The 24964-nt window shown below is 40.2% G+C and overlaps 1 protein-coding gene across 3 annotated transcripts in view; it reads right to left on the bottom strand.

Annotated features, from left to right (window-relative positions):
- Positions 1–2023: 2023 nt before the first annotated feature.
- The window catches only part of LOC127449485 (angiopoietin-4-like), a 69554-nt gene continuing 46613 nt past the window's right edge, over positions 2024–24964 (bottom strand). For 2 of the 3 annotated variants that reach the window (XM_051712952.1, XM_051712953.1), the window contains 5 exons: positions 24720–24832; positions 24484–24585; positions 16008–16174; positions 15757–15887; positions 2024–4777 (listed from right to left, as the gene is read on the bottom strand). In XM_051712952.1, coding sequence (XP_051568912.1) covers positions 4617–4777; positions 15757–15887; positions 16008–16174; positions 24484–24585; positions 24720–24832 — 674 coding nt within the window. In that variant the 3' untranslated portion in view covers positions 2024–4616. Of the gene's footprint in view, positions 4778–9406; positions 13547–15756; positions 15888–16007; positions 16175–24483; positions 24586–24719; positions 24833–24964 lie in introns of those variants that run through there. The other variant, XM_051712954.1, reaches the window with a different exon arrangement.

The raw sequence follows: 24964 nt of genomic DNA, 5'->3' as shown, positions 1-24964 counted from the left end.
CTCATACACAATTCCACCCTGCTAGGTAAACATTCACTGGGAATCAATTACATATCAAAAATGTAAAATGTTTTTAAATATTGAATATGATATTGGATATACAGACAAGCAGCTAATTTAGCCTTCAAATTTCCACCCAGTTAGAAAGCAGGGTGGAATATATTTAACGAAGGAGAACACTATTAAAAAATATTTTGTATTTTTTTAATTTTTTTATCATCTTTTTTTTTTAAAAAAATTATTATTTGCAAAAACAAAATAGCTAATAGATTTATTTTTAAAGAAATGTTTGGCATTACTTTCCACCCTGTTATGCCAAAATACATTATCATTATTTTCATTAAAAAAAAAGAAAAAAAAAAGAAAAACACATATCCAAAATGTTTTTTTTTTTTTTTAACTTCTCATCAAGAAACTGAAAAGGCACCCCATACAAATAATGGTCATTTTACTCTTACTAATAGACCACTATCACTAACTGCCCCCTACTGGTGAAGTCTGACCACCTGCCTATAAAGAACATCAATAGCTCTACAGAATGAGCTCAATCTATGAATTACATCTGAATCAATTTGCTAATTCTATGAATTTCAAAAATAAATGATTGTTAAAGAGAAATAAGCCATGGTATGATTACTGAGCATCTAGAAGTGAAAAATCTGGGGGAGAGAAGCTAAGAGAAGTTTCTGCTTTTTAGTTAGTAATGGCATTATGACCTAGATTTCCCTCAAGCTTCTTTAGAGGAACAAGTGCTGGAAGGCAAGAGCAAAAAAAAAAAAAAAAAAAAAAAGACAGAATCGAGGTCGGACGAAGAGGGGAGGGCGGGAAGGAGAGAGAGAGAAAAAAAACGAACAAGAGAGAACCTCCTTGACCTAAAAGTGTTGTCAGTACATAATTCTTCAACCAGCGATAAAACCGTTGCAATTTTATAAATAATGTAATTCTGCTTAAACATTATTAATAGGCGTTTGTACTAGCAGAACTGAGACGCTTGATATGCTATGCTAAGTTTATATCAAGTGTATTAACTGGGCTAGTCACCAGATGGCGCGAGAGTATAACTGCTCATTAAACCAGACGTTGCGTTTGAATGCTGTCACCATGGTTAAAGGAATAGTTCACCCAAATATGAAAATTATGTTGAGATTTACTCACCCATATTCCATCCCAGATATGTATGACTTTCTTTCATCTGCAAATTAACATTTTTAGAAGAATATCTCAGCTCTGTAAATCCATAAAATGCAAGTGAATTGATCTTGAAATCATGAGGCACGATCATGATATCAAGCTCGATTACAGTTCCTGGTGCTTGACACATGCGCAGAGCGCTAAATGGCGCTTGGGAGTGTAATCGAGGTTGAAATCATGATCGCCAAGGAGACTGCTGATGTCAAGATTTACAGTGAAAAAGGAGTTATATTTTGGTCTGTTCTCACCCAAAACCGATTGGATCGCTTCAGAAGACAAGGATTTAACCACTGGATTATTATGGATTACTTTTATGCTGCCTATATGCGCTTTTTGCAACTTAAAAGCTTTGGTCACCATTTACATTCACTTGTATTGTATGGATCTACAGAGCTGAAATATTCTTCTAAAAATCTTCATGTGTGTTCTGCAGAAGAAAGAAAAGTCATACACATCTGGGATGGTATGAGGATGAGTAAATCATGAGAGAATTTTCATTTCTGGGTGAACGATTCCTTTACCAGATTACCACTCGTACATTCCGGTATTCGTTATTGAATAGGACAGAACCTTTCTTTATCTAGTATCTCACATGCACACAGGTTCAAATCTTAGGTTCTTTCTAGAATTGCCACTTTCTGTATGGAAAAGGGACGCCGCCCCATGGCGTTTATAGGTACTACAAAAAAATACCATGGTATTACCATGGTACATTGTCAAAAAGAATTGATTATTGTGGATTATTTTGAAGTTTTGGCTATAAAATGACTTTACCTGTAGTACTAGGTCGTTCACAAGCTGCATGCACACGTGTGGAACGTAATTAGGTCCTTTTCCATCGCTGGCAAATGTTAGAAACATTTGCAGGTTTTATTTCAATAAATTGTAGGCAAATATCCACTTAATTCAGCGCTCTTTTTGCTCTGAGTGTTCTAAAGCCAAAGATCTCATTATAGATTTACCAAATGAAAAACCCGCCGAAACAATCCAGTACGCCACTAAACTGTTCGAAAGATTCGATCTGAATCATGAACTGTTTGGCTGATTCCTCAAATGAGTGATTCCTTAGCGAATCGGTATTGGAATATACCGGATATATTATTATAACCTTTATTTTACCAGGTTAATCCCTTGAGATAATAAATCTCTCTCTTTTTTTAAATTTTTTATTCTGTAAATTGATAACATAATTCTTTGTGTTATTACCCTGCCATTAATTTTGACAGGTTTGAAAGTGCAACCAGTTACCAGCCCAGATATTTAACCACAAAGCTACTGGAGCTGCCTGTACAGCTCAAGAAAGCTGAGAATGGACACTTGCATAAGAGCAGGTTTGACATTTGGAAGTTAAAACATTCTTACTCATCTTTATTACTATGGTAAAGCCCCCATAAATAGAATGTATATTGCCAATGCTAGTGGGTCAAGCTTGACTTCTGTAAGATGTTAGATAAATTAATGTAGTGTGAAACTGATTAAGATGATGACAACAAAATGCACCCAACATCTATGTAAGAAGCACTATTGCTCATGTAAACCTCTTAAAAAACTAAACAAAATTCATATCTTACATGACAAATTGGCAATTTACAGAGGGGGGAAAAATACGAAGAGGGAATGTGTTCCATATGCTCCTGCTGTTCTTGGCAGTAAAACAAAATGTAGTTCAGAAAAAAAAAGAAAAAAAAAACTTTTGAACTTGGAAGCTCGGACAACAAAGAGACAGGAAAGATTTTGCCGTCTTCAACTTTTGTTCAGGACAGTAAAATAAACTTGGAGTAGTTGAAAGCTATTATCCAGTTTGACTGTAAAGCTGATCTTTTCATGTTGCAGGGTTTATTTTCCAAAAAGTAATGGTACATGATGACAGATTTATGGACAATTTAGTAATGTGTGTTGAAAAGTTCATGATCATAAAGTAATAATGTATATACAACAGCAGCAACTAATGCATTTATATCGTACAAAGTTAGAAACAGTCAAAGTGCATCCTTTTGAAATGTTTGATTTTTTGGAAATGGGAACAACAGGTCACATACCAAATGTAAAGAATGTTGCAATGTTGGTGCAGCTATCCTTATGAGGACTCTTCATAGACATAATGATTTTTATACTGTACGAACTATAGTTTCTATCCCTTAACCCTAACTCTACCCCTAAACCTAACCCTCACAAAAAACGTTCTGCATTTTTACATTTTCCAAAAAACATAATTTAGTATGTTTTTTAAGCGATTTGAATTATGGGGACACTAGAAATGTCCTCATAAACCACATTTATAGCATAATACCCTTGTAATTACCAGTTTGTAACCTAAAAAAAGTCCTAGTAAACCACCTAAACCCGCCCACACACACACACACACACACACACACACACACACTAAAAATATGTTTAGCCAATGCATTGCTCTCTTGCATAGAGTGTGTTTTTGAGGCCTGTTGAAAGAGATGCACAATTTAAAAATGTCCTGTTATTAAAAACAAAAAGGTAATTGAAAAAATTAGGTAATATCACTTTTGATGAATATCTATCTGTTTGTCTGTCTGTCTATCTGTTTTTCTGTTCGAGTTTTTTCTTCAGATTCAGGTTGTGTTTCTCATCTCTTTTGTCCTCCTTTAGTTTGAGAAGTTCACCTTGTGTAACCGGTCCTGCCCGACCCACTCTGAACAGGATTTGAACTAGCGTCTCTGGCATGGGAGGCTAACGGCTACAGCCTCTAGTGTCAGTTGCTAGTGTGCCTCTTGAGGCCAGGGGAGTGAAGTTTACACACTGCACAGCACATACCAGCTGGCTACCGTTACACTCACCCCCCTAAACCTCACTCCCATTTGGGTCACAGAACCACTGTAACTGGCCTGCCTGAGCCACTCTGAACGGGATTTGAACCAGCATCTCCAGCATGGGAGGCGGGTGTGCTAACGAGGAGGCTAAAGGCTACAGCCTCTAGCGTCAGATACTAGTGCGCCTCTTGAGGCCAGGGGAGTGAGGTTTACACATCACAAACCAGCTGGCTCCCGTTACACTTGCATGGGAATTATTTGATGCCACAACAATGAACTCTTGACACCATGTAGAAGTCGTCCAATGAAATCGTCAAGGCCATTGATAACATCGTTTCAGGTTGTTAATGGCACATTAATCCAGGCAAAAAAAGTAGCTGTGAGGGTGAAGCTTGTAAGTGTTTGTGCATGTGAAAGAGAAATTGCGATGTACAAAAATGCAAAATTTTCAGTCTGATCTCTTTTGTTCTCGCCAACTCTCTGATTTGCAGTAAAATATTAGCATTCGTCCATCAAATGACAAATTGTTTATCAAAATGTACATTGTTTATCTGCCTCCACTGGGGTTCCTAAAGCAATCCGATTTGAACTCCTGTCATTCAGTGTGATGAGTTTGTCAACATTCAATGTGAGTTCTCCATGTCAGAAATCCGCTGGTCGGATCATCATGGTAGTCGACTGGAGTGAATAGCTGGGTCCTCGGAAGTGATGCCATTTTATACCGTTGAGTTTGCGGATGTTGTGACCAACTGTGTAGTAGATTCCATTGAGGTTGGAAAGGCCACATGCATCGAACCACCAGCCTTAATGGATGAAAAATACAATGAGACTTTATTAAAACAATAGGCCTATATTTTTGTATAAAATAATTATATGCTTCTGAATATTGTGCTATTGATTTTGGGTCCACATTTTAATGGGATTTTTTCTTTTGTTTAAAGGTCAAGTGTGTTATTTTTTTTTTTTAAATGCCAACTTCTAGCTACTGGCATGAGTTTGGGACAGGATTACCTGCAATTCTGTTTGATGACACTAGTAGTGCAGAAATGATACCCTTCACCTTTAAAGGAATAGTTTACACAAAAATGAAAATTCTATCATTGTTTATTCACCCTTATTCGCACATGCTCAAATTTGGTGCACCATGTTAGATAGGGCTGGGTATTGATACAGATATCTCGATTCGACTTGATTCTGATTCGCAAGCTCTCGATTCAATTTATTTGGATATATTTCAGTTATAATGTAAATGTTTCTAATATATGAAATAAATTCTCTGCTGATCCTGCTAATTATACAGGGAACCTTCTAACTTGGTACATTATGAATGTATTAATTAAAAAAAAATTTTTTTTTCTTTTTTTTGGTCATATTTAAGCTTTTAAATATGTAGAAATTCCATGTATTTCATCCATAAATATTCATAAATAAGAGTCTTGAAATTGCATATATTATGTAGCATATACTATACATATTGTTACATGCACAGTTGGTATTATTTACCAAGTAAATAATTTAAGTATTTACATTCATATTTAGAACAACTGCTAAAACGGTACTGTCTCTTTAAGAATAGCAGCAGTTCAGTGAGCATTTCAAAGTGTTGTGGTTGAACGCATATTAACAAGAGCGGAGTCGAATGTCTTCTTTACAGCATCTGAGCTATGTGTGATTAAAATTCTTTTTTTAATTTTTTTGACCAACAACTTACTGAAGAACAGAAAGGTTATTAAAAGAGACATTCAGAGACAAATGGACAGGGTTGGGGAGTAACGGAATACATGTAACGGGATTACGTATTTAAAATACAAAATATTAGTAACTGTGTTCCACTAAAGTTACAATTGAAATCATTGGTAATTAGAATACAGTTACATTCAAAAAGTATTTTGATTACTGAAGAGATTACTTTGCATTTTATTGTCATTTGTTTCATTTAATATTTAGTCCTTTCAGATGGAAAACATTTATACATATAAATGATGCGATCCAAAGTGCATTTGAACAGCGGTGAAACACTTTCTTATGATGTGTTACATTCATACGAGCAGACAGAGAAGTACGTTTGAAGTAAGTTTGGAGCAGAAGAAATAGAAATAAACCTTGTGTAAATTGTCAGCTTTACGCTAAGCTAAAATGCTATTTCTAGCCATTTTACATGCACATGTTACCAGGCACGATCACATTTTTTTATCCAGAAAATTCACATTAGATCATAATTTCTTTTTTTCTAGTAAGACCTTTGATATTAGGGCAAAAATCGTATTCTTGATAATAATTTTTGTATTGTTTTCCTGTAAAAATATCTAAAAATCCTTAAAATAAGATCAATTTGATTTATTTTGTTTTAGAAACAACACTGCATATGATATTTAGGTTTTTCAGAGAATGCATTTTTAACATGTGTATTTTGTCTTACTGCACTGTACTTAGTTTTTATAGTCAAAACAAGTTAAAAAAAAAATCTACCAGTGCTGAAGAAGTAATCCAAAGTATTTAGAATACGTTACTGACCTTGAGTAATCTAACGGAATACATTACAAATGACATTTTACAGCATGTATTCTGTAATCTGTAGTGGAATACATTTCAAAATTAACCCTCCCAACCCTGCAAATGGATTGTGTGGATCTTGTCTTTGCACACAGTACACAAAATGACTCAAACCAAACTTTTATTCTCAAGGATGCTGAACTTCTTTTTTTAACTTATTTATCAGCCAGTGGCTAATCACAGACATTTAAGTCACATAGTATGAAATTTGGTCACATGTGTGAATGATATACTCTTATTGTAGAGGGCAGGGGTGGACTGGCCATCGGGAGCACCGGGCGTTTTCTCAGTGGGCCCCTGGGTAATTTGGGCCGGCACGCTGCTGTGCAAGTATAAAAAAATAATGCTAGTAATGATCAGGGCCGGCCTGTCCTACCTGCAATATAGACAGTTGCCCTGGGCTCCAACATTCCCGTGCAGAACCCATTACAGACAGAAAATTTAATAAACTTTGAAAGGATAACTTTTATTTTGAAATTACTTACATATTTAAGGGCATATCTGTATGCACGCATTAACTAATGTAACTCGCGTGGAGTTGATTATTTGATGTACAAATCACGATAATGGTGACAACCAAAACCACACATTAAGTATAAGATGAGCTCTGAATAATCACAAAATGACAAATAACTGCAAATTACAACAACTACAATACCAGCAGCGAAAATAAAATCGGCAAACAGGAAATCTATGAGCAGTACATTGTCATTTGCATAATTTATTCATACTGCAAAGCATTTCTGGTAGCTGAAGCACGGCTTCTTATCACAATATTATTAGACACAGATTGCATACCTTGCTAAAAAATAATGCTTACGTTTGACAGAAATGCAGAAAATAAGAAAATATTATTTTGTGGCTATTTTAGTCTTTGAGGCTTACTTTGTTTAAAGAATGGCAAAAACATGCACCTGTAAAAGCATAGGGCTTTTAACTTTTTCTCAAGAATAATCTGGGGAAAGCAATTAAAACACTGCCGATATAAAGACGCAACAAACTCACACAGAGTGAAAATATGAGCAATTAATCTACAAAATATCTGCAAAGATCTGCACTTTAAGGGGTATGTTTATATTTTACATATATATATTTGTTTATATTTATATTTGTACATATTCTGGCCAACTTTCTGTTTTCGTTGATTTTATTTTTTTTTTTTTAAACAAACATTTACAGATAGTTACGTGGGTAATTACCATGAAATTGTAAGCACTGTCAACAGTGTCCTGCGGTGTGACACACTTTCTTCATCTAACTATTTTAAACAACATTTTCTGATCTTGTATAACTATATATACAGGTGCATCTCAATAAATTAGAATGTCGTGGAAAAGTTCATTTATTTCAGTAATTCAACTCAAATTGTGAAACTCGTGTATTAAATAAATTCAGCGCGCACAGACTGAAGTAGTTTAAGTCTTTGGTTCTTTCAATTGTGATGATTTTGGCTCACATTTAACAAAAACCCACCAATTCACTATCTCAAAAAATTAGAATACATCATAAGACCAATAAAAAAAACATTTTTAGTGAATTGTTGGCCTTCTGGAAAGTATGTTCATTTACTGTATATGTACTCAATACTTGGTAGGGGCTCCTTTTGCTTTAATTACTGCCTCAATTCGGCGTGGCATGGAGGTGATCAGTTTGTGGCACTGCTGAGGTGGTATGGAAGCCCAGGTTTCTTTGACAGTGGCCTTCAGCTCATCTGCATTTTTTGGTCTCTTGTTTCTCATTTTCCTCTTGACAATACCCCATAGATTCTCTACGGGGTTCAGGTCTGGTGAGTTTGCTGGCCAGTCAAGCACACCAATACCATGGTCATTTAACCAACTTTTGGTGCTTTTGGCAGTGTGGGCAGGTGCCAAATCCTGCTGGAAAATGAAATCAGCATCTTTAAAAAGCTGGTCAGCAGAAGGAAGCATGAAGTGCTCCAAAATTTGTTGGTAAACGGGTGCAGTGACTTTGGTTTTCAAAAAACACAATGGACCAACACCAGCAGATGACATTGCACCCAAAATCATCACAGACTGTGGAAACTTAACACTGGACTTCAAGCAACTTGGGCAATGAGCTTCTCCACCCTTCCTCCAGACTCTAGGACCTTGGTTTCCAAATGAAATACAAAACTTGCTCTCATCTGAAAAGAGGACTTTGGAACACTGGGCAACAGTCCAGTTCTTCTTCTCCTTAGCCCAGGTAAGACGCCTCTGACGTTGTCTGTGGTTCAGGAGTGGCTTAACAAGAGGAATACGACAACTGTAGCCAAATTCCTTGACATGTCTGTGTGTGGTGGCTCTTGATGCCTTGACCCCAGCCTCAGTCCATTCCTTGTGAAGTTCACCCAAATTCTTGAATCGATTTTGCTTGACAATCATAAGGCTGCGGTTCTCTCGGTTGGTTGTGCATCTTTTTCTTCCACACTTTTTCCTTCCACTCAACTTTCTGTTAACATGCTTGGATACAGCACTCTGTGAACAGCCAGCTTCTTTGGCAATGAATGTTTGTGGCTTACCCTCCTTGTGAAGGGTGTCAATGATTGTCTTCTGGACAACTGTCAGATCAGCAGTCTTCCCCATGATTGTGTAGCCTAGTGAACCAAACTGAGAGACCATTTTGAAGGCTCAGGAAACCTTTGCAGGTGTTTTGAGTTGATTAGCTGATTGGCATGTCACCATATTCTAATTTTTTGAGATAGTGAATTGGTGGGTTTTTGTTAAATGTGAGCCAAAATCATCACAATTAAAAGAACCAAAGACTTAAACTACTTCAGTCTGTGTGCATTGAATTTATTTAATACACGAGTTTCACAATTTGAGTTGAATTACTGAAATAAATGAACTTTTCCATGACATTCTAATTTATTGAGATGCACCTGTACACTGGCGGCCAAAAGTCTGGAATAATGTACAGATTCTTTGCTTATGGAAAGAAATTGGTACTTTGATTCACCAAAGTGACATTCAGCTGATCACAATGTATAGTCAGTAAATTAATAACATGAAAAATTACTATTACAATTTGAAAACAATGTTCAGAACTTCTTAAACTACTTCAAAGTGTTCTCATCAAAAATTCATTCACGTGCAGCAATGACAGCTTTGCAGATCCTTGGCATTCTAGCTGTCAGTTTGTCCAGATACTCAGGTGACATTTCACCCAAAGCTCCCTGTAGCACTTGCCATAGATGTGACTGTCTTGTCGGGCACTTCTCACGCACCTTACAGTCTAGCTGATCCCACAAAAGCTCAATGGGGTTAAGATCCATAACAGTCTTTTCCAATTATCTGTTGTCCAGTGTCTGTGTTTCTTTGCCCACTCTAACATTTTCTTTTTGTTTTTCTGTTTCAAAAGTGGCAATTCTTCCCATAAGGCCTGTACCTCTGAGTCTTCTCTTTACTGTTGTACATGAAACTCGTGTTGAGCTGGTAGAATTCAATGAAGCTGTCAGCTGAGGACATGTGAGGGATCTATTTCTCAAACTAGAGACTCTGATGTACTTATCCTCTTGTTTAGTTGTACATCTGGCCATCCACATCTCTTTCTGTGCTTGTTAGAGCCAGTTGTCCTTTGTCTTTGAAGACTGTAGTGTACACCTTTGTATGAAATCTTCCGTTTTTTGGCAATTTCAAGGATTATATAGCCTTCATTCCTCAAAACAATGATTGACTGACGAGTTTCTAGAGAAAGCTGTTTCTGCCATTTTTGACCTAATATTGACATTAGACATGCCAGTCTATTGCATCCTGTGGCAACTCAAAAACAAACATAAAGACAATGTTAAGTTTCATTTAACTAACCAAATAGCTTTCAACTGTGTTTGATATAATGGCAAGTGATTTTCTAGTACCAAATTAGCAATTTAGTATGATTACTCATGGATAAGGTGTTGGAATGATGGCTGCTGGAAATGGGGCCTGTCTAGATTTGATCGAAAATGACATTTTTCAAATAGTGATGGAGCTGTTTTTTACATCAGTAATGTCCTGACTATACTTTGTGATCAGCTGAATGCCACTTTGGTGAATTAAAGTACCAATTACCTTCTGAAACAGCAAAATCTGTACATTATTCCAACCTTTTGGCTGCCAGTGTAAATATATAATGTAATAGTGTTATAATTGTGTTTCCATGACCTCATATTAGCAAAGAAAATAGTTTATTTGCACTTCTAGAAAAAAGTTGAAAGGTGATTAAGATCTTTAAAAACTTGAAGAAATACTGACTTGACACAGCACCTAAAATGCACTCTTTCCCTTGTTCATGTACATTTTAACCTAACATCTGCACGTTGCCAGTCCCAAGCCCGGATGTGAAAGGAGGAGGGTTGGGCGTCGGGCTAGCAACCCGTCCCCATAAAAAAAGGCCAGCCTGCTATGGAAACGACAAGAGAAAATACATTGAATGCAACTGAAAGCAGGAATTCAGATTTGTGTAATATGACGGCGGTGGAGGAAACTAATTGTGGTGTCCAACACATGATGATGGATACGACATTCACTGCAAGAAAGATTACCCAGATTGGAATCTGGAATGTTCGTACGCTTCACCAAAGTGGCCGCCTGAAGCAGCTACTCAAGGAATTCGATCGATATCGACTGGACCTGCTGGGTGTCAGTGAAGTCCGATGGAAGGGAAATGGGGAGATGACCAGTGATGGAAAGAAAAGATTCTGTACTCTGGTAACGAGGACATCCTCAGGGTCGGGTTGGCCCTCGGAGAAGAAGCAGTACATGCCCTAGTTGGATGGAAGCCAATCAACGATCGAATCATCACAGCCTGTTTTGTATCAGCCCACGTTCGGACAACTGTCATCCAGGTTTACGCCCCAACTGAAAAAGCAGGCGAAGCCGAAAAGGATGAATTCTATGACGTGCTGCAAGCTGTGATAGACGAGACGCTGAAACACGACCTCAAGCTCGTCATCAGGGACATAAACGCCCAGTTCTTCCATGAACAGCAAGGCTTTGAAGAGATCATTGGCACTTTCACATCTTTGGAACAACTGTCGGATAATGGGGAATGGTTAGTCTCCTTCTGCGAGTACAACGACCTCTGCATCATAAATACCTTCTTCCAGCATAAGTCCAAGAATCCCGACGACATGGCAGTGATCGGGCCGTAAAATGGAGTTGCAAGTACGATAAGAAAGACTGGATGGAGAAGAAGAGCAGAGAAGCCAAAGAAGCTACTGATCAAAATTACATCCGTGCCTTATACTGGATTGTCAAGGACATCTTGGGTACCCGGAAGACCTCGTCCATTCAAATCAAGAACAAGAATGGCAACATGCTCCTCACCAAGGAAGAACAGGATGCACAGTGGACAAGAAGGAGCACAAGAAGAGCTGCAGGTGGAAGATGGTGACATCATGGCACAAGAAGTTCGAATGGCCATCAAAATTCAAAAGTCAAACAAGGCCGCTGGCTTGGACGAAATCCAGGCGGAGCTCCTGAAACACAGTGGCCTAACAATAATGATCAAACTAACGAATCTGTTCAATGTGTGTTGGCAAGTGCAAACCATCCCCAAAGACTGGCAGAAAGGTGTCATTGTCAAGTTGCCGAAGAAGGGGAATGCTACAGAATGCACGAACTGGCGAGGCATCACCCTGCTCTTGGTACCAGGTAAAGTCTTCTGTGCAATTCTTCTACGCTGAATACAAGTAGCTGCCAACCAGCGCCTACGAGAAGAACAGGCAAGATTCCGGCGAGGGCGGTCATGCTACGATCAAATTTTCACATTGAGAAAAATCACTGAGACAATGTGTGGAGGACAAGTGGTCCCTCTCAATCAATTTCATCAACTTTAAAAAGACCTTCGACAGCATCCATCGAGAATCCTTGTGGAACATCCTGCATCTGTACGGCATCCCGAGGAAGTTCATCACAGCCTTCCAGTCCCTGTATCACCATTCCAGCTGCTGCGTTTAGATGGACACGGGCCACACTGAGTTCTTCGCCATCGAGACCGGCGTTAGGCAGGGGTGCATCTTGTCATCCTTCTTATTCCTGATGGCCCTTGACTTCAAGATGAGTGCATATTCGATACCTTGACCACATTACCAACGAGGTGGTCCTACGACGAAGCAAGCTGCCAAGCCTCAGTATGATCTTTGCACGCCATCTCCTACGACTAGCTGGACATGTTATCCGCATGGACGATAGCCACATCCCCAAGAAGGTGTTTCTATGGGTTCCACCTGGAGGCCGGCACGGTAGAGGCTGACCACGACTGACCTGGCGCCGGACTTTCATCAAGGACCTTAAAGCCCTCAGTGTCTCTTGGGACCAAGAGCCTCGCTACTGATCGCACCCACTGGAGAACTCATCACCCAATACACTCCTTAGCGTGGGTGGAAAAGAAGAAAGAAGATTTCTATAAGGCTAAAAAATGTGGAGGTCAACTGAACTGAAACACACATCTCCGCAAAACAATCAAACATCTATACCCAACCATTTTCTTGTCCCTCTATTTCATCAGATTTTCTTTTTCTGTCTACAGACTGTAAGTGTTTGAAAGGGCATGTATTCCTACTGTGCTCGAGATGTCTCTGCAAGACCTGTCAAAGCAAACTGTGATTCTTCAATAGAAACCAGACTTTCCCTCTTCTGAGAGGGTGCTGTCGATATAACCCTGATTAAATCACTGTCGCCTTCTTCAATGCATGTTTAGTTTGGAAAACGCAGACCGATGTATCCATCTATGGATTTTTTTATTATGATTTGAAATGTAAACATAAAGGGTGTTTGAAGGTCTGCAGCCATTGTGATGATAATTAACTCCAGGAACTTTCAAAATTAATCGCAATGCGCACTATTAATAAGCTATTTATCTTGGACTTAGGTGTGGGATCTGCAGTCATGTGCAGCCAATCGAGTAAATTGTTTGGATAGTGGCTGTTGAGTGAGGATAGGGGGAACTCTTGATGTGTTTTTCATAATTGTGCAGTGAAGTTTAGATTTCTTCGATCAGTAGAGGATCAGATGGATTGGGTTTGTGGATGACGGTGTCATCTTCAGATCCAGGAAAAAAGTGAAGAAATGTGACAGAATCAGATTAGTCTTTACGTAACAAGTATTTTATGTCAAGTGATCCAACTGATTTGGTAGGAATATTTATATTCCAAGATAAAAAATCATCATTCTAATGTAGGCCTATTCTATTCAGTGTTAATCTCATCAACAAAATTGTTGATGAAAATATTTGTTGGTGAAGGTTTTTTTTTTTTTTTTTGTCAGTGATAACGAAGACAAGACGAAAAGGATGCATTGTGACAATAATCAAAATGTTTTAATTAAAATATACTGTTGATGAAAATATAATGAGAAAAAAAAATATTGCAAGATAAGCCATTACAAATGTTTTTATTCATTTCTTTATTTTAATAAAGAAATTAAAAAAAAAATCTCTCTGCATGAGTTGAAAGAGCTGCACACCTGTACAATTAACTTTACTAACAGTTTAATTACCTAACACATCTAATATGTGTGACATCAATTAGCTATACCCTTAAGATAAACATAATTCTATCCAATACAAAATTTTAAACTCCAAAAAGCACATAAAATCAGCATAAATGCAATTCTAACGACTCCAGTGGTTTAATCCATGTCTTCTGAAGCAATCTAATCAATTTGGGGTGAGAACAGACCAGAATATAACCCCTTTTTCACTGTACATCTTAATATTGCAGTCTCTAGGAACGATCATGAATTCGAGCTCGATTGTACTTCCTAGTTCTTGACACATGCTCAGAATGCTTGACGGCACTGGGAAGTGTAATCAAGCTTGAAATCATGATCACCAAGGACCCTGCTGATGTCAAGATTTATAGTGAAAAAGGAGTTATATTATGTCTTTTCTCATCCAAAAACCAACTGAATCGCTTTAGAAGACATGGATTTAACCACAAGAGTCGTATTGATTACTTTTATGCTGCCTTTATGTGCTTTTTGGAACTTTAAAGTTTTGGTCAACATTCAGTTGCATTGTATCGACCTACAGAGCTGAGATGTTCATCTAAAAATCTTCATTTTTGTTCTGCAAAAGAAAGAAAAGTCATACACTTTCCTTGCTATGTGTACTGCTCTAAGCTATGTGAGACTTGTATTACAGCACTTATTATATTGTTGCCCCTTTTGTTTTTTGTTTTGGATGAAACAAAAACTGATGATGAACTGTTGTTCTTCTCATTTGTAAGTCGCTTTGGATAAAAGCATCTGCTAAATGAATAAATGTAAATGTAAATACATATCTGGGATGGAGTAAATGATGAGGGAATTTTCATTTTTGGGTGAACTATTCCTTTGTTCGAACTTCAGAGAGCACATGAGGAATTGATTATCTATTTTAAAGGAATAGTATATAAAAAAAATTAAATATGACATTCCAGATTGTTGTCAAAGTAAAATTGCCCCTGCTCTGCTCTGTACATTGAGCCATATCCAACCAAAGAGCCATGCAGGTGCATTAGTGGAGGTTGTGACTTCGCCTGTCTATTTGACGCTGCTAAACCATACACTTCAGATGCGTTGCTAGACCTCAGAGTCAGATGAACCATGGTACAAATGCGCACCAACATGGAGAACTTGTATATTCCAAGTCTAGATAAAAGTTTTTATGCAAAGAGGAACTTGACCATCGATTTGATTAATATGACGCCCCCCATTTGTTACCTAACACCCCCCTCTCTACTAATTTGCTCTTAGCACCCCTTGGAATCGTTTGAACGCCCCCGTTGAGAACCCCTGGTTTATGAGATATTATCCAAAACGAACCAAAAGCGTTCAATGTCATAAGTCGAAATCTTTCATTATGCATCTTGACGTGCCATATTTGAATGTACATAAACATAAATGAGATTTGAGAGCCATGTCAGAGAGGAACATTTTCAGTGAATAACTTTTTGAATTTTGTTGTGTTCCTCATACAAAAGCTCATACGGCTTCTGAAAATGTTGAATATAGCACACAAGATGGAATGTATGGATTTTTTGTAATTTCTGGATCTCAAGAGTCCCGGTCACCATTCATCCTTGAATGGAAAAGGGGGGCTAGGACATTCCGAAAAAATAACACCTTTTGTGTTTTACGGAAGAAAGAAAGTGGGTTTCGAATCACATGAGGGTGAGTACAGTACAATAGCTGCCCTAAGCACATCAAAGTATCTTAAACTTTTGTGTGTTTTCAGAGAAGTTGAAATGTGAAAATTCTACATAGCTCACCTCCGGTCATCATGAGGGCACACTTGCAAACGCACTTATCGTTGTCAGAGTCGCGAGTGCTGAAGCCTGTGCCGTTTGATGCTAAGCTACTTAGCTGTCCGGCTGTTCCACTATAGCCCCCTACTGAGAGTCTGAAGATAGAGAAAACCAGGTTCACAGTAATTGTTTTTCATAGTTATCTAAAAGTCTCTCAAACAATTTAACAAGTCAAAATCCACATGTCATGTCAAAGCAAATTGACAAAATGATACCTGTACTGCTGTTTTTCACTGGCAAGCTGGAATTTGTCATAGAGTGCATAAGTGTCCTTATTTTCCCAGTCCTTTAGTTCTACTCGGAGGGAGTACTGGGCTTGACTGGTGATCAGGTGAACAGCCTCATTACCCAACCAGTGCTCTCCACTAGGATCACCAAATCCCTGTATGAATAGAAACTAGGGCTGTCAATCGATTAAAATGTTTAATCAAATTAATTACATGATGTGCCAATTAATTAATCACAATTAAATCACAACTAATCGCATTTCATTATTTACTAAGAAAGGCCCCCAAATAAAGATAATTCAGTATTTAACAATATAAATAATGATACAATAAATACAATAATATATAATAAATATTATACAACCCCAATTCCGAAAAAGTTGGGACATTATGAAAAATGCTAATAAAAACAAAAATGAGTGATTTGTAAATTATATTCACCCTTTACTATATCGAAAGCACTACAACTACACATTATATGATGTTTTAACCTGTGAATTTCATTTTTTTTATTTTATTTTTTTATTTACATACAGTAATTTCAAATCAGATGATTGCAACACGCTCCAAAAAAGTTGGGACATTCGAGTGTTTTCCACTGTGAAACATCACCATTTGTTCTAAAAACACTTATTAAGCATTTGGGCACTGAAGTCACAAGTTTGTTAAGTTTAGAAAGTGGAATTTCCCCCCATTCATCCATTATGTAAGTCTTTAGCTGCACAATTGTACGGGGTCTTTGTTGCCATATGGTGCGCTAAATAATGCGCCGTACATTCTCTTTTGGAGATAGGTCAGGTCTGCAGGCAGGCCAGTCTAGCACCCTCACTTTCTGCTCACACAGCCATGCACTTGAAATCCAGGCAGTATGTGCTGGAAAATGCAGGCACGTCCCTGTAAAAGACGGTGCTTGATGGCAGTATATGTTGCTCCAAAATTTTTACATATCTGTCTGCATTCATGGTGTTCTCACAGATGTGCAAGTAACCCATGCCATGGGCACTGACACACCCCTGGCCCATATAGACACTGGCTTTTGGATCTGATGCTAATAACAGCTTGGATGGTCCTTTTCTTCTTTGGCCCGGATAACACGACGGTGGTGTTTTTCAAAAACTTTTTGAAATGTGGACTCTTCTGACCAAAAAAACACAGTTCCACTATTCTACTTTCCATCTAAGATGAGACCGAGCCCAAAGAAGTTGGCAGTGCTTCTGGACAGCGTTGATGTAGGGCTTCTGCTTTGCATAGTAAAGTCTTGCATCTGTGTATGCAGCGGCGAATGGTGTTGACTAACAAAGGTTTACTAAAGTAATCCCAAGCCCATGTTCATGATATCCATTACAGATGAATTATGTTTTGTAAGACAGTGATGTCTGAGGGATCAGAGATCACATGCATTCAGAAGTGGTTTTTGTCTTGCCCTTTATGCACCAGATTCCTTGAATCTTTTAACTGCTGTATATTGTGCACTGTAAAGGGTGAAATGTCCAAAATCCTTCCAATTTGTCTTTGGGGAACATTGTTCTTAAAGTGCTGGATTATTTGCTGATGCATCTCTTGGCAAATTGACAAGTCTTGAACGATCCTTGCTCTTGAAGGATTAGGCTGTTTTTGGAGTCTCCTTATAGAGTATACAGTACTATGACATGATTGCCTCACCTGTTTAACATCTCCTGTTTCACATTGCTTTGTTATTTCAACTCATCAGCTTGTTAATAGTCTTAAATTGCCCCTGTCTCAACTTTTTGGAGCATGTTGCAATCAACTGATTTGAAATTACTGTATATTTTTTAAAAAACAATGAAATTCAGAAGAAAAAACATCATATCATTTGTAGTTGTAGTACTTTCAATATAGCAAAGGGTGAATATAATTTACAAATCACTCCTTTTTGTTTTTATTAGCATTTTTCATACTGTCCCAACTGTTTTAGAATTGGGGTTGTAATGCAGACAATTCAAATTCATTACATCATATACAGTACATTCGATACTATATGTATATTGTGGCAGCAGACAAGCAAAGCATTTAAAAAATACAAAAAGTGTCTTTAAAAGTGAAAATAGTGTATGTTTTCTTCCAATATCATTGGACATTGCCATATTATTGGCCTAAGTCTGCACTATTTTTAATTGTTGGTCTATGTACTCATATGCCATATGGATGTTTTTGAGGGATCTCGCTTTGGTTGTGTTGCGTCTCACTAGTTTTCAGCATCTCTAGTCATGAGCACTAGATTGTTTGCTGTGCCAAGTTAAATGTAGTTTGAAATGTTGAAAAATGCATCTCGAGACACCAGCATTATGTTGTGTTTGGTCCAGCTGTCTTTTAGTGCAAGAACACGTCATCTGTTGAAGGCTGTGCTGCCTGCACTTGTTGGCTTGAAGTGTCGTGTTGCCTGTACAGCTGGAGTTGTGCTGACAGCCCCCTACTGCCACATATTCGTAAAAAACATCAAGGTGGTACATCAAGCTTGAATTGTTCTTATAGTAGGAAAATTCCTTATTACGGAATTAAAGAACGGGTCTGGGGCATGATTAATTGTGTACATTTCTTTAACATTTTTTTTTTCATAAATAAATTACATAAAATGAACATGTTGTATTGACAGACATATTTAAGGCAGATGCTATTTCCACCCTGGTGCAAATTGTATACGCTATTTACACCCCAGTGCAAATAGTGGCAGATATTATTTGCACCCTGTGGAGGCGAGGGCATGGTCGAGCATTTGTCTGGACGAGAATAAGCAGTAAGGGTTCTCACCTGAGATGAATTGCTGGTAATTGCTTGTTTCTGTGTTTGTAGTGAGAGATGGGGGAAATTAAAGGGCAAGTTCTCAGAGTGTGAGGGAGAGAAAGCCCAGCTGACAATCTGTTTGTGTGTTGGCCGTAGCCGTTATACTGAACGCTGCCCTGATTTAATTCCCCCTTTTGGATTTATTGTTATTTGCATTGGTTTTCTTTTTCGCTGTTAATCGAGTGTGTCTTATGATTAAAAGACAAGGTTTGAGTTCGAAAATCATCGTCTCCCACTTCCTCATTCCTTTGAACTTGTTACACTGGTGCCGAAAGCCGGGAAAATGAGGAAGAGGATACTCTGCCATGGAGTCGTTGCCACTGGAGAGTGTCTTCATGTCCCTGGCCAGCATCCACCAGGCCTAACACCAGGCCCTCCTGGACCTACGTATGGAGCAGCAACAGCATTTTGAGGCGCTCATTCAGACCCAGGAGGATGACCGGCATGTGCTGCGGAGCCTAGTACCCCAAGAGGGGGCGGCCAGCACCCTTTCCCTGCAGCAGTAAGCCCTCATGTGTTGCTCACAAAGATGGGGCCTCAAGATAATCCGGAGGACTACCTCGAGCTCTTTGAGCATGGCCAAAGCCCTGAGATGGCCGCAGGAGCAATGGGCGGTACATCTGCTGCCGCTGATGACCAGGGAAGCCCAGATCGTGGCATAAAACGTCCGGTCACCGACCTCCTGGACTATAAGTTGTTGAAGAAATCCATCCTGTAACGGGTCAGCTACAGCCCAGAAGAACACCGCCAGCACTTCTACTCCTTGAGGCTGAGTGAGGTCGGCCGCCCATTTGTCATTGCTCAGCAGCTCTGTGATGCCTGCCGTCGCTGGACATAGCAGTTCACCTGGTGGAAGACCATCTGGTTGCGTATCCAGGGGCCGGCGTGCCCCAGGACCTTTCCCCCCTGTTGTCTCATCCCCAGCTCTCCCCCCTCCACCCTGTTCCATTTCCCCAGAAACAGTAGAACATTCCCCCGAAACTGGCTCCCTGGTCTCATCCCAGGTGAGGGAACCTGCTGCCACAGGTGTGGGCGGGAGGCTTGGGCCAGTCTGCTGAAGTTGAGGGGAGCCATGTCATGTCCGGGATCTGTGCCCAGTAATGGAGGTGGGGGCCTTGATACGGGTTCCCGACACACCACAGACCGCCCCCGATCGAGCCGGGACGTGCTAGATACTGGTGAGTGTCAAGGGGGGTACATACCAAGCCTTGGTGGATTCAGCTTGTAATTAAACCTTCGTTCATCAATGCTTGGTTCACCGGTGGTGTGCGGCATGCCGTGAATGCCAGCTGGTGAATCCGCTAGCCACTCCAAAAGCACTATTGTGCACCCTCCTGTTGATTGAAGTCCCTTTCCAATGAACTGGCATGGACCTCATTGGGCCATTAGAACGGACAGCATGCGGGCATCGCTTTGCATTATTCCTGGTGGATTACGTAACGTGATATCCAGAAGCAGTGCCTCTGCGCAACATCTCCGCACGTAGTGTTGCAGAAGCGCTCTTCAGAATCATCTCCCGAGTGGGAATTCCAAAAGAAATCCTAACTGATCTGGGCACTGACTTTATGTCACGTACAGTACGTGAGCTGTATGAATTATTGGGTATATTGACAAGCGTGTACCATCCGCAAATGGACGGCTTGGTCAAACGATTAATAAGACCTTAAAGAATATGATTCATAAGTTTGTGCATGAAGATGCTTGGAACTGGGATAAGTGGCTCGAACCCCTGTTATTTGCAGTGTGAGAGGTCCTACAAGCCTCCACGTAGTTTTCTCTGTTTGAGTTGTTATATGGGTGTAAGCCCCATGGTGTGTTAGACGTCATGAAGAAAAATTGGGAGGAGGGACCTTCACAGAGCAAAAATGAAATTAAATACGTTCTTGACCTAAGAGCAAAACTCCACACACTGGGGCAACTATCACAGGAGTATTTGCTACAGTCCCAGCTGTATAACAGGGGAACTTGGCTATGGGAGTTTGCACAGGGAGATAAAATACTTGTATTGCTGCCTACATTGAGCTCTATATTACTCGAGAAGTGAAGTGGCAAGGGCCCTTTGAGGTAACACGGCGAGTTGGGGAAGTCGACTATGAGGTAGTGTGTACAGATAGGGGCGGGCACATCAGATTTACCTCCTCAACTTACTAAAACCATGGAGAGTGGTGGTCCCCGTATCCTTGGCAATGGTAGTTCTGGAGAGGGAAGAGCTTGGACCGGAGGTGAATCTAAAAGCCAATCAGTTCACCCCAGTCCCTTGTGGAGACCACCTCTCACCGTCACAATGTACAGAGGTTGCCAGGTTGCAAAAGGATTTTTCAGATGTTTTATTGCATCTCCCCGGCCGCACTAATCTCATAGAACACCACATTGAGACAACCATCAGGGTAGTGGTACGTAGTAGTCCCTACTGGGAAGAATTAAAGGTCATGATCGATTTGGGGGTAATAGAAGAATCCCACAGTGATTGGGCCAGCCCGGTGGTTCTGGTGCCTAAGAGCGATGGCTCGGTCCGGTTCTGTGTGGATTATAGGAAAGTCAACGCGGTGTCGAAATGTAATGCATTTCCAGTACAGTACCTCATTTTGACAAACTGCTTGATCAGTTGGGAACGGCTCACTTTTATTCTACACTGGATTTAACAAAGGGATATTGGCAGATCCCCTTAATGCCGATGTCCCGTGAAAAAATGGCCTTCTCCACACCGTTTAGTTTACACCAATTTGTAACTCTTCCATTCAGTTTGTTTGGGGCACCGGCTACATTTCAGCATCTTATGGACAGGGTCCTCAGACCACATGCTGCGTATGCCTATTTGGATGACATCATTATTTACAGTAATGATTCATTGGCAGTGGCACATGCAGCATCTGAGGGCCATTCTGAGGTCGCTGCGACAAGTGGGGCTCATGGAAAACCCGAAGAAGTGCGCAATTGGGCGGGTGGAGGTATGGTATCCGGGGTTCCACTTGGGACACGGGCAGATGCAGCCCAAAATTGATAAAACCGCGGTGATTGCGACCTGCCAGAGAACCAAGACCAAGAAGGAGGTGAGACAGTTCCTGGGGCTGGCTGGCTATTATCGAAGGTTTGTGCCTAATTATTTGGACGTCACCAGCCCTCTGACTGATCTCACTAGAAAGGGAGCTCCAGATCCGGTCCATAGACGAAGCCGTGCCAACAAGCATACACGCGGGTAAAAGCTGCACTTTGTGGCAGGCCGCTTCTGCATTCCCCTGACTTTTCTCTCCCTTTTGTTTTGTAGATGGATGCATCGGACAGGGGGCTTGGTGCTGTACTGTCACCAGGTGGTACATTAGTCGGAAGCTCTCTATGAGAGAGACTAAGTACAGCACCAAGTGGGCAGTCCTCGCTCTCTGCTACTATTTGTTGGGACGAGCATTCACCCTCTGTTTGGACCATGCCCCGCTCCAGTGGCTCCACCGCATAAAAGATGCCAACGCCCAGATCACCCGTTGGTATCTGGCACTCCAGCCATTTAGTTCGAGGTGGTCCACAGGCCGGGGGTGCAGATGGCTGTCCGAGGACTTCCTCGCCAGAAAGGGGGGGAGGGGGGGTCGGCAGTCCGGACAGTTCCCCGGCCTGAGTCGGGCGGTGGGGGTATGTGGAGGCGAGGGCATGGTCGAGCGTTCGTCTGGAAGAGAGTAAGCGGTAAGGGTTCTCACCTAAGATGAATTGCTGGTAATTGCTTGTTTCTGTGTTCACAGTGAGAGACAGGGAAATAAAAGGGCGAGTCCTCAGAGTGTGAGGGAGAGAGAGCCCAGCTGACAAGCTGTTTCTGTGTTGGCCATTGCCGTTATACTGAACGCTGCCCTGAATTAATCCCCCCTTTTGGATTTATTGTTATTTGCATTGGTTTTCTTTTTCACTGTTAAGCGAGTGGGTCTTCTGATTAAAAGACAAAAAAAAACAGACCCCGCCCCGGGATCAAACTCTTCTCTGCACTGCCCGACATTCACTGTGACCAAATCACTGCGATGAAATCAACATTTATATTAATTTTATTCTATTATTTTTAAGTAGTATTAAAGGAAATATATAGAGTGGAAACAGGAAATCGGATGGGAAAAAGAATGTGACAAATGCGGATTCTAACCGAGGTCGCTAGGACAACACTACACATTCACACCGTCTTTACGCCCCACGCCACTGCAGCGACACCTATTGTCTAGTTTGTCTTATATTCCTGTGGTTTCACCAGACTATTGGAGTGCAAATAGTTGCACTGTGTGGCAAATGCTATTTACACCGGGGTGCAAATAGTCACTCCTTAATTTTTACTATATTATGTGTCTCGCTGTCATGTATCTGTGTGTACTGGAAGCTTCTTCACCATAGACAAATCCCTTGTGTATGTATGTGAGCATACTTGGTAATAGGGGTGTAACGGTCCATGTATTCGTCCCGAACCGTCACGGTACGGACGTCATGGTTCGGTGCATGCAGTCAGACGAAGAATACATCCGAGTCAGACATAGGCGATCCACACACGAATCCAGAAGGGGGCGCACAGTAATGCAATGCTTTTTGTTAACTGCCACAACAGGAAAAAGAGCAGAAGAAGAAGACACCATCTACGCAACAACCCAAAGCAAGAATGATTAGTTCAGATAACACGCAAGAGCTCGAAGACCCACCTACTTGTTTTAAATCAGCAGTGTGGGAAAGTTTCGGGTTCCCAGTGAACTATGGCAGCAGTGGAGAGCGAGTGGTAGATTGGACGATGACGGCGTGTTGGCGTTGTAAAGCAGCTGTACGGTATGTGAGTGGAAATACGTCCAACATGCTAACACATATCAGACGACATCACCCAGATGTGCCAATCACCGGAGCTAGGCAGAAAAAGATGACAGGAGTGCTAAAACTTATCCCTGCAGCTTTTAACTAGCCTCTAGGTGTGAGAGCAGACAGGGCCAAAGTCATTACCCAGACAATCGGCATATATACAACAAACAACATATAGTTTAAGTGGAACAAATTGTAACACTCCTCCTAATGCACAAGTTTAATTTTTCAATATTCTATTTATTTTGTACTTTTATAACAAAAGAGATGCTTTTCAGTTATGTAGCTGATTGTGACCAAATACCTTTTGTATTTTATCAGCCCTACAAAAAAATATGGCCTATGAAAGAGTGCATTCTGTTTACTGCTTAGTACTTAATACACTAAAGGAGGCTGTACTGTACCAACTACCTCAGGGGGGACTAAATGCCGCTAGGTGGAACAAACTGTAATTTGCACTACTGTCTGTTCAAAATAAATGAAAAGAAACCTAGCATTTGGGATTTGTTACTTTTTCCTGTTGTCCGAACTCGTATCGAACCGTGACCCCAAAACCGAGGTACGTACCGAACTGTGACTTCTGTGTACCGTTACACCCCTACTTGGTAATAAATCTCTGATTCTAATAAGAATTTTCACATTGTCTGCAGGAAAATGTAAGTGCGAATAGAGGGGGTACATAATTTAAAGCATTTTTCTGAAGTTCTATTAACTTATTTAGGTGTGAAATGTTTGTGAGTGGAAAAAATGCACCTTTAAAAATTTTCTATTGTCATTGTGACTTGCTCTGCAAAGCGTTGGGTATGTGTGTGTGTGTGTTTATCCAGTTTTTAGTTTGTATGAGCAGAGCGCTCACCAGTTTATAGTCTTTCCATCCTCTCTGAAAGTTCACACTGCCATTGACTCTTCGTTGGAATAACATCCATCCACCTCCACTTGTCTCCATATCACAGAAGACCTATCAGAACAATAAAATACATCTCAGAGTCTCTCTGTTCCCCTTTCTTTTACTCTCAAATCTTTTTCACGCTGTATATCACACCCAAGATTAAACTCTTATTCCCCATACTTGAGAAAGAACACATCCCACACCTTAGTTGGTTCCATCATGTAACCGATGTAAATGTGGTAGACTCCATTGGTGTTGTGACCGAATTTATAGGCCTCTGCACAGTCTCGGAACTGCTGCTCATTTGGCAAGAACCCTGTAAGGGAGAAATATAGAGGCTTTGGGGTTTGGGGTTCAAAATTGATATATAACTGCAAGATAAGCAACATAATCAGCCAAGCAAAGATTAAAAAACACTCAAATATGTCTAAGAGCTGTAGTGATTCGT

Source organism: Myxocyprinus asiaticus, chromosome 12 (assembly GCF_019703515.2).
Source record: "Myxocyprinus asiaticus isolate MX2 ecotype Aquarium Trade chromosome 12, UBuf_Myxa_2, whole genome shotgun sequence".
Taxonomy (NCBI): Eukaryota; Metazoa; Chordata; class Actinopteri; order Cypriniformes; family Catostomidae; genus Myxocyprinus; species Myxocyprinus asiaticus.
Note: the sequence above shows the minus strand (reverse complement) of the source record. Positions and strands in the feature narration are given on the sequence as shown.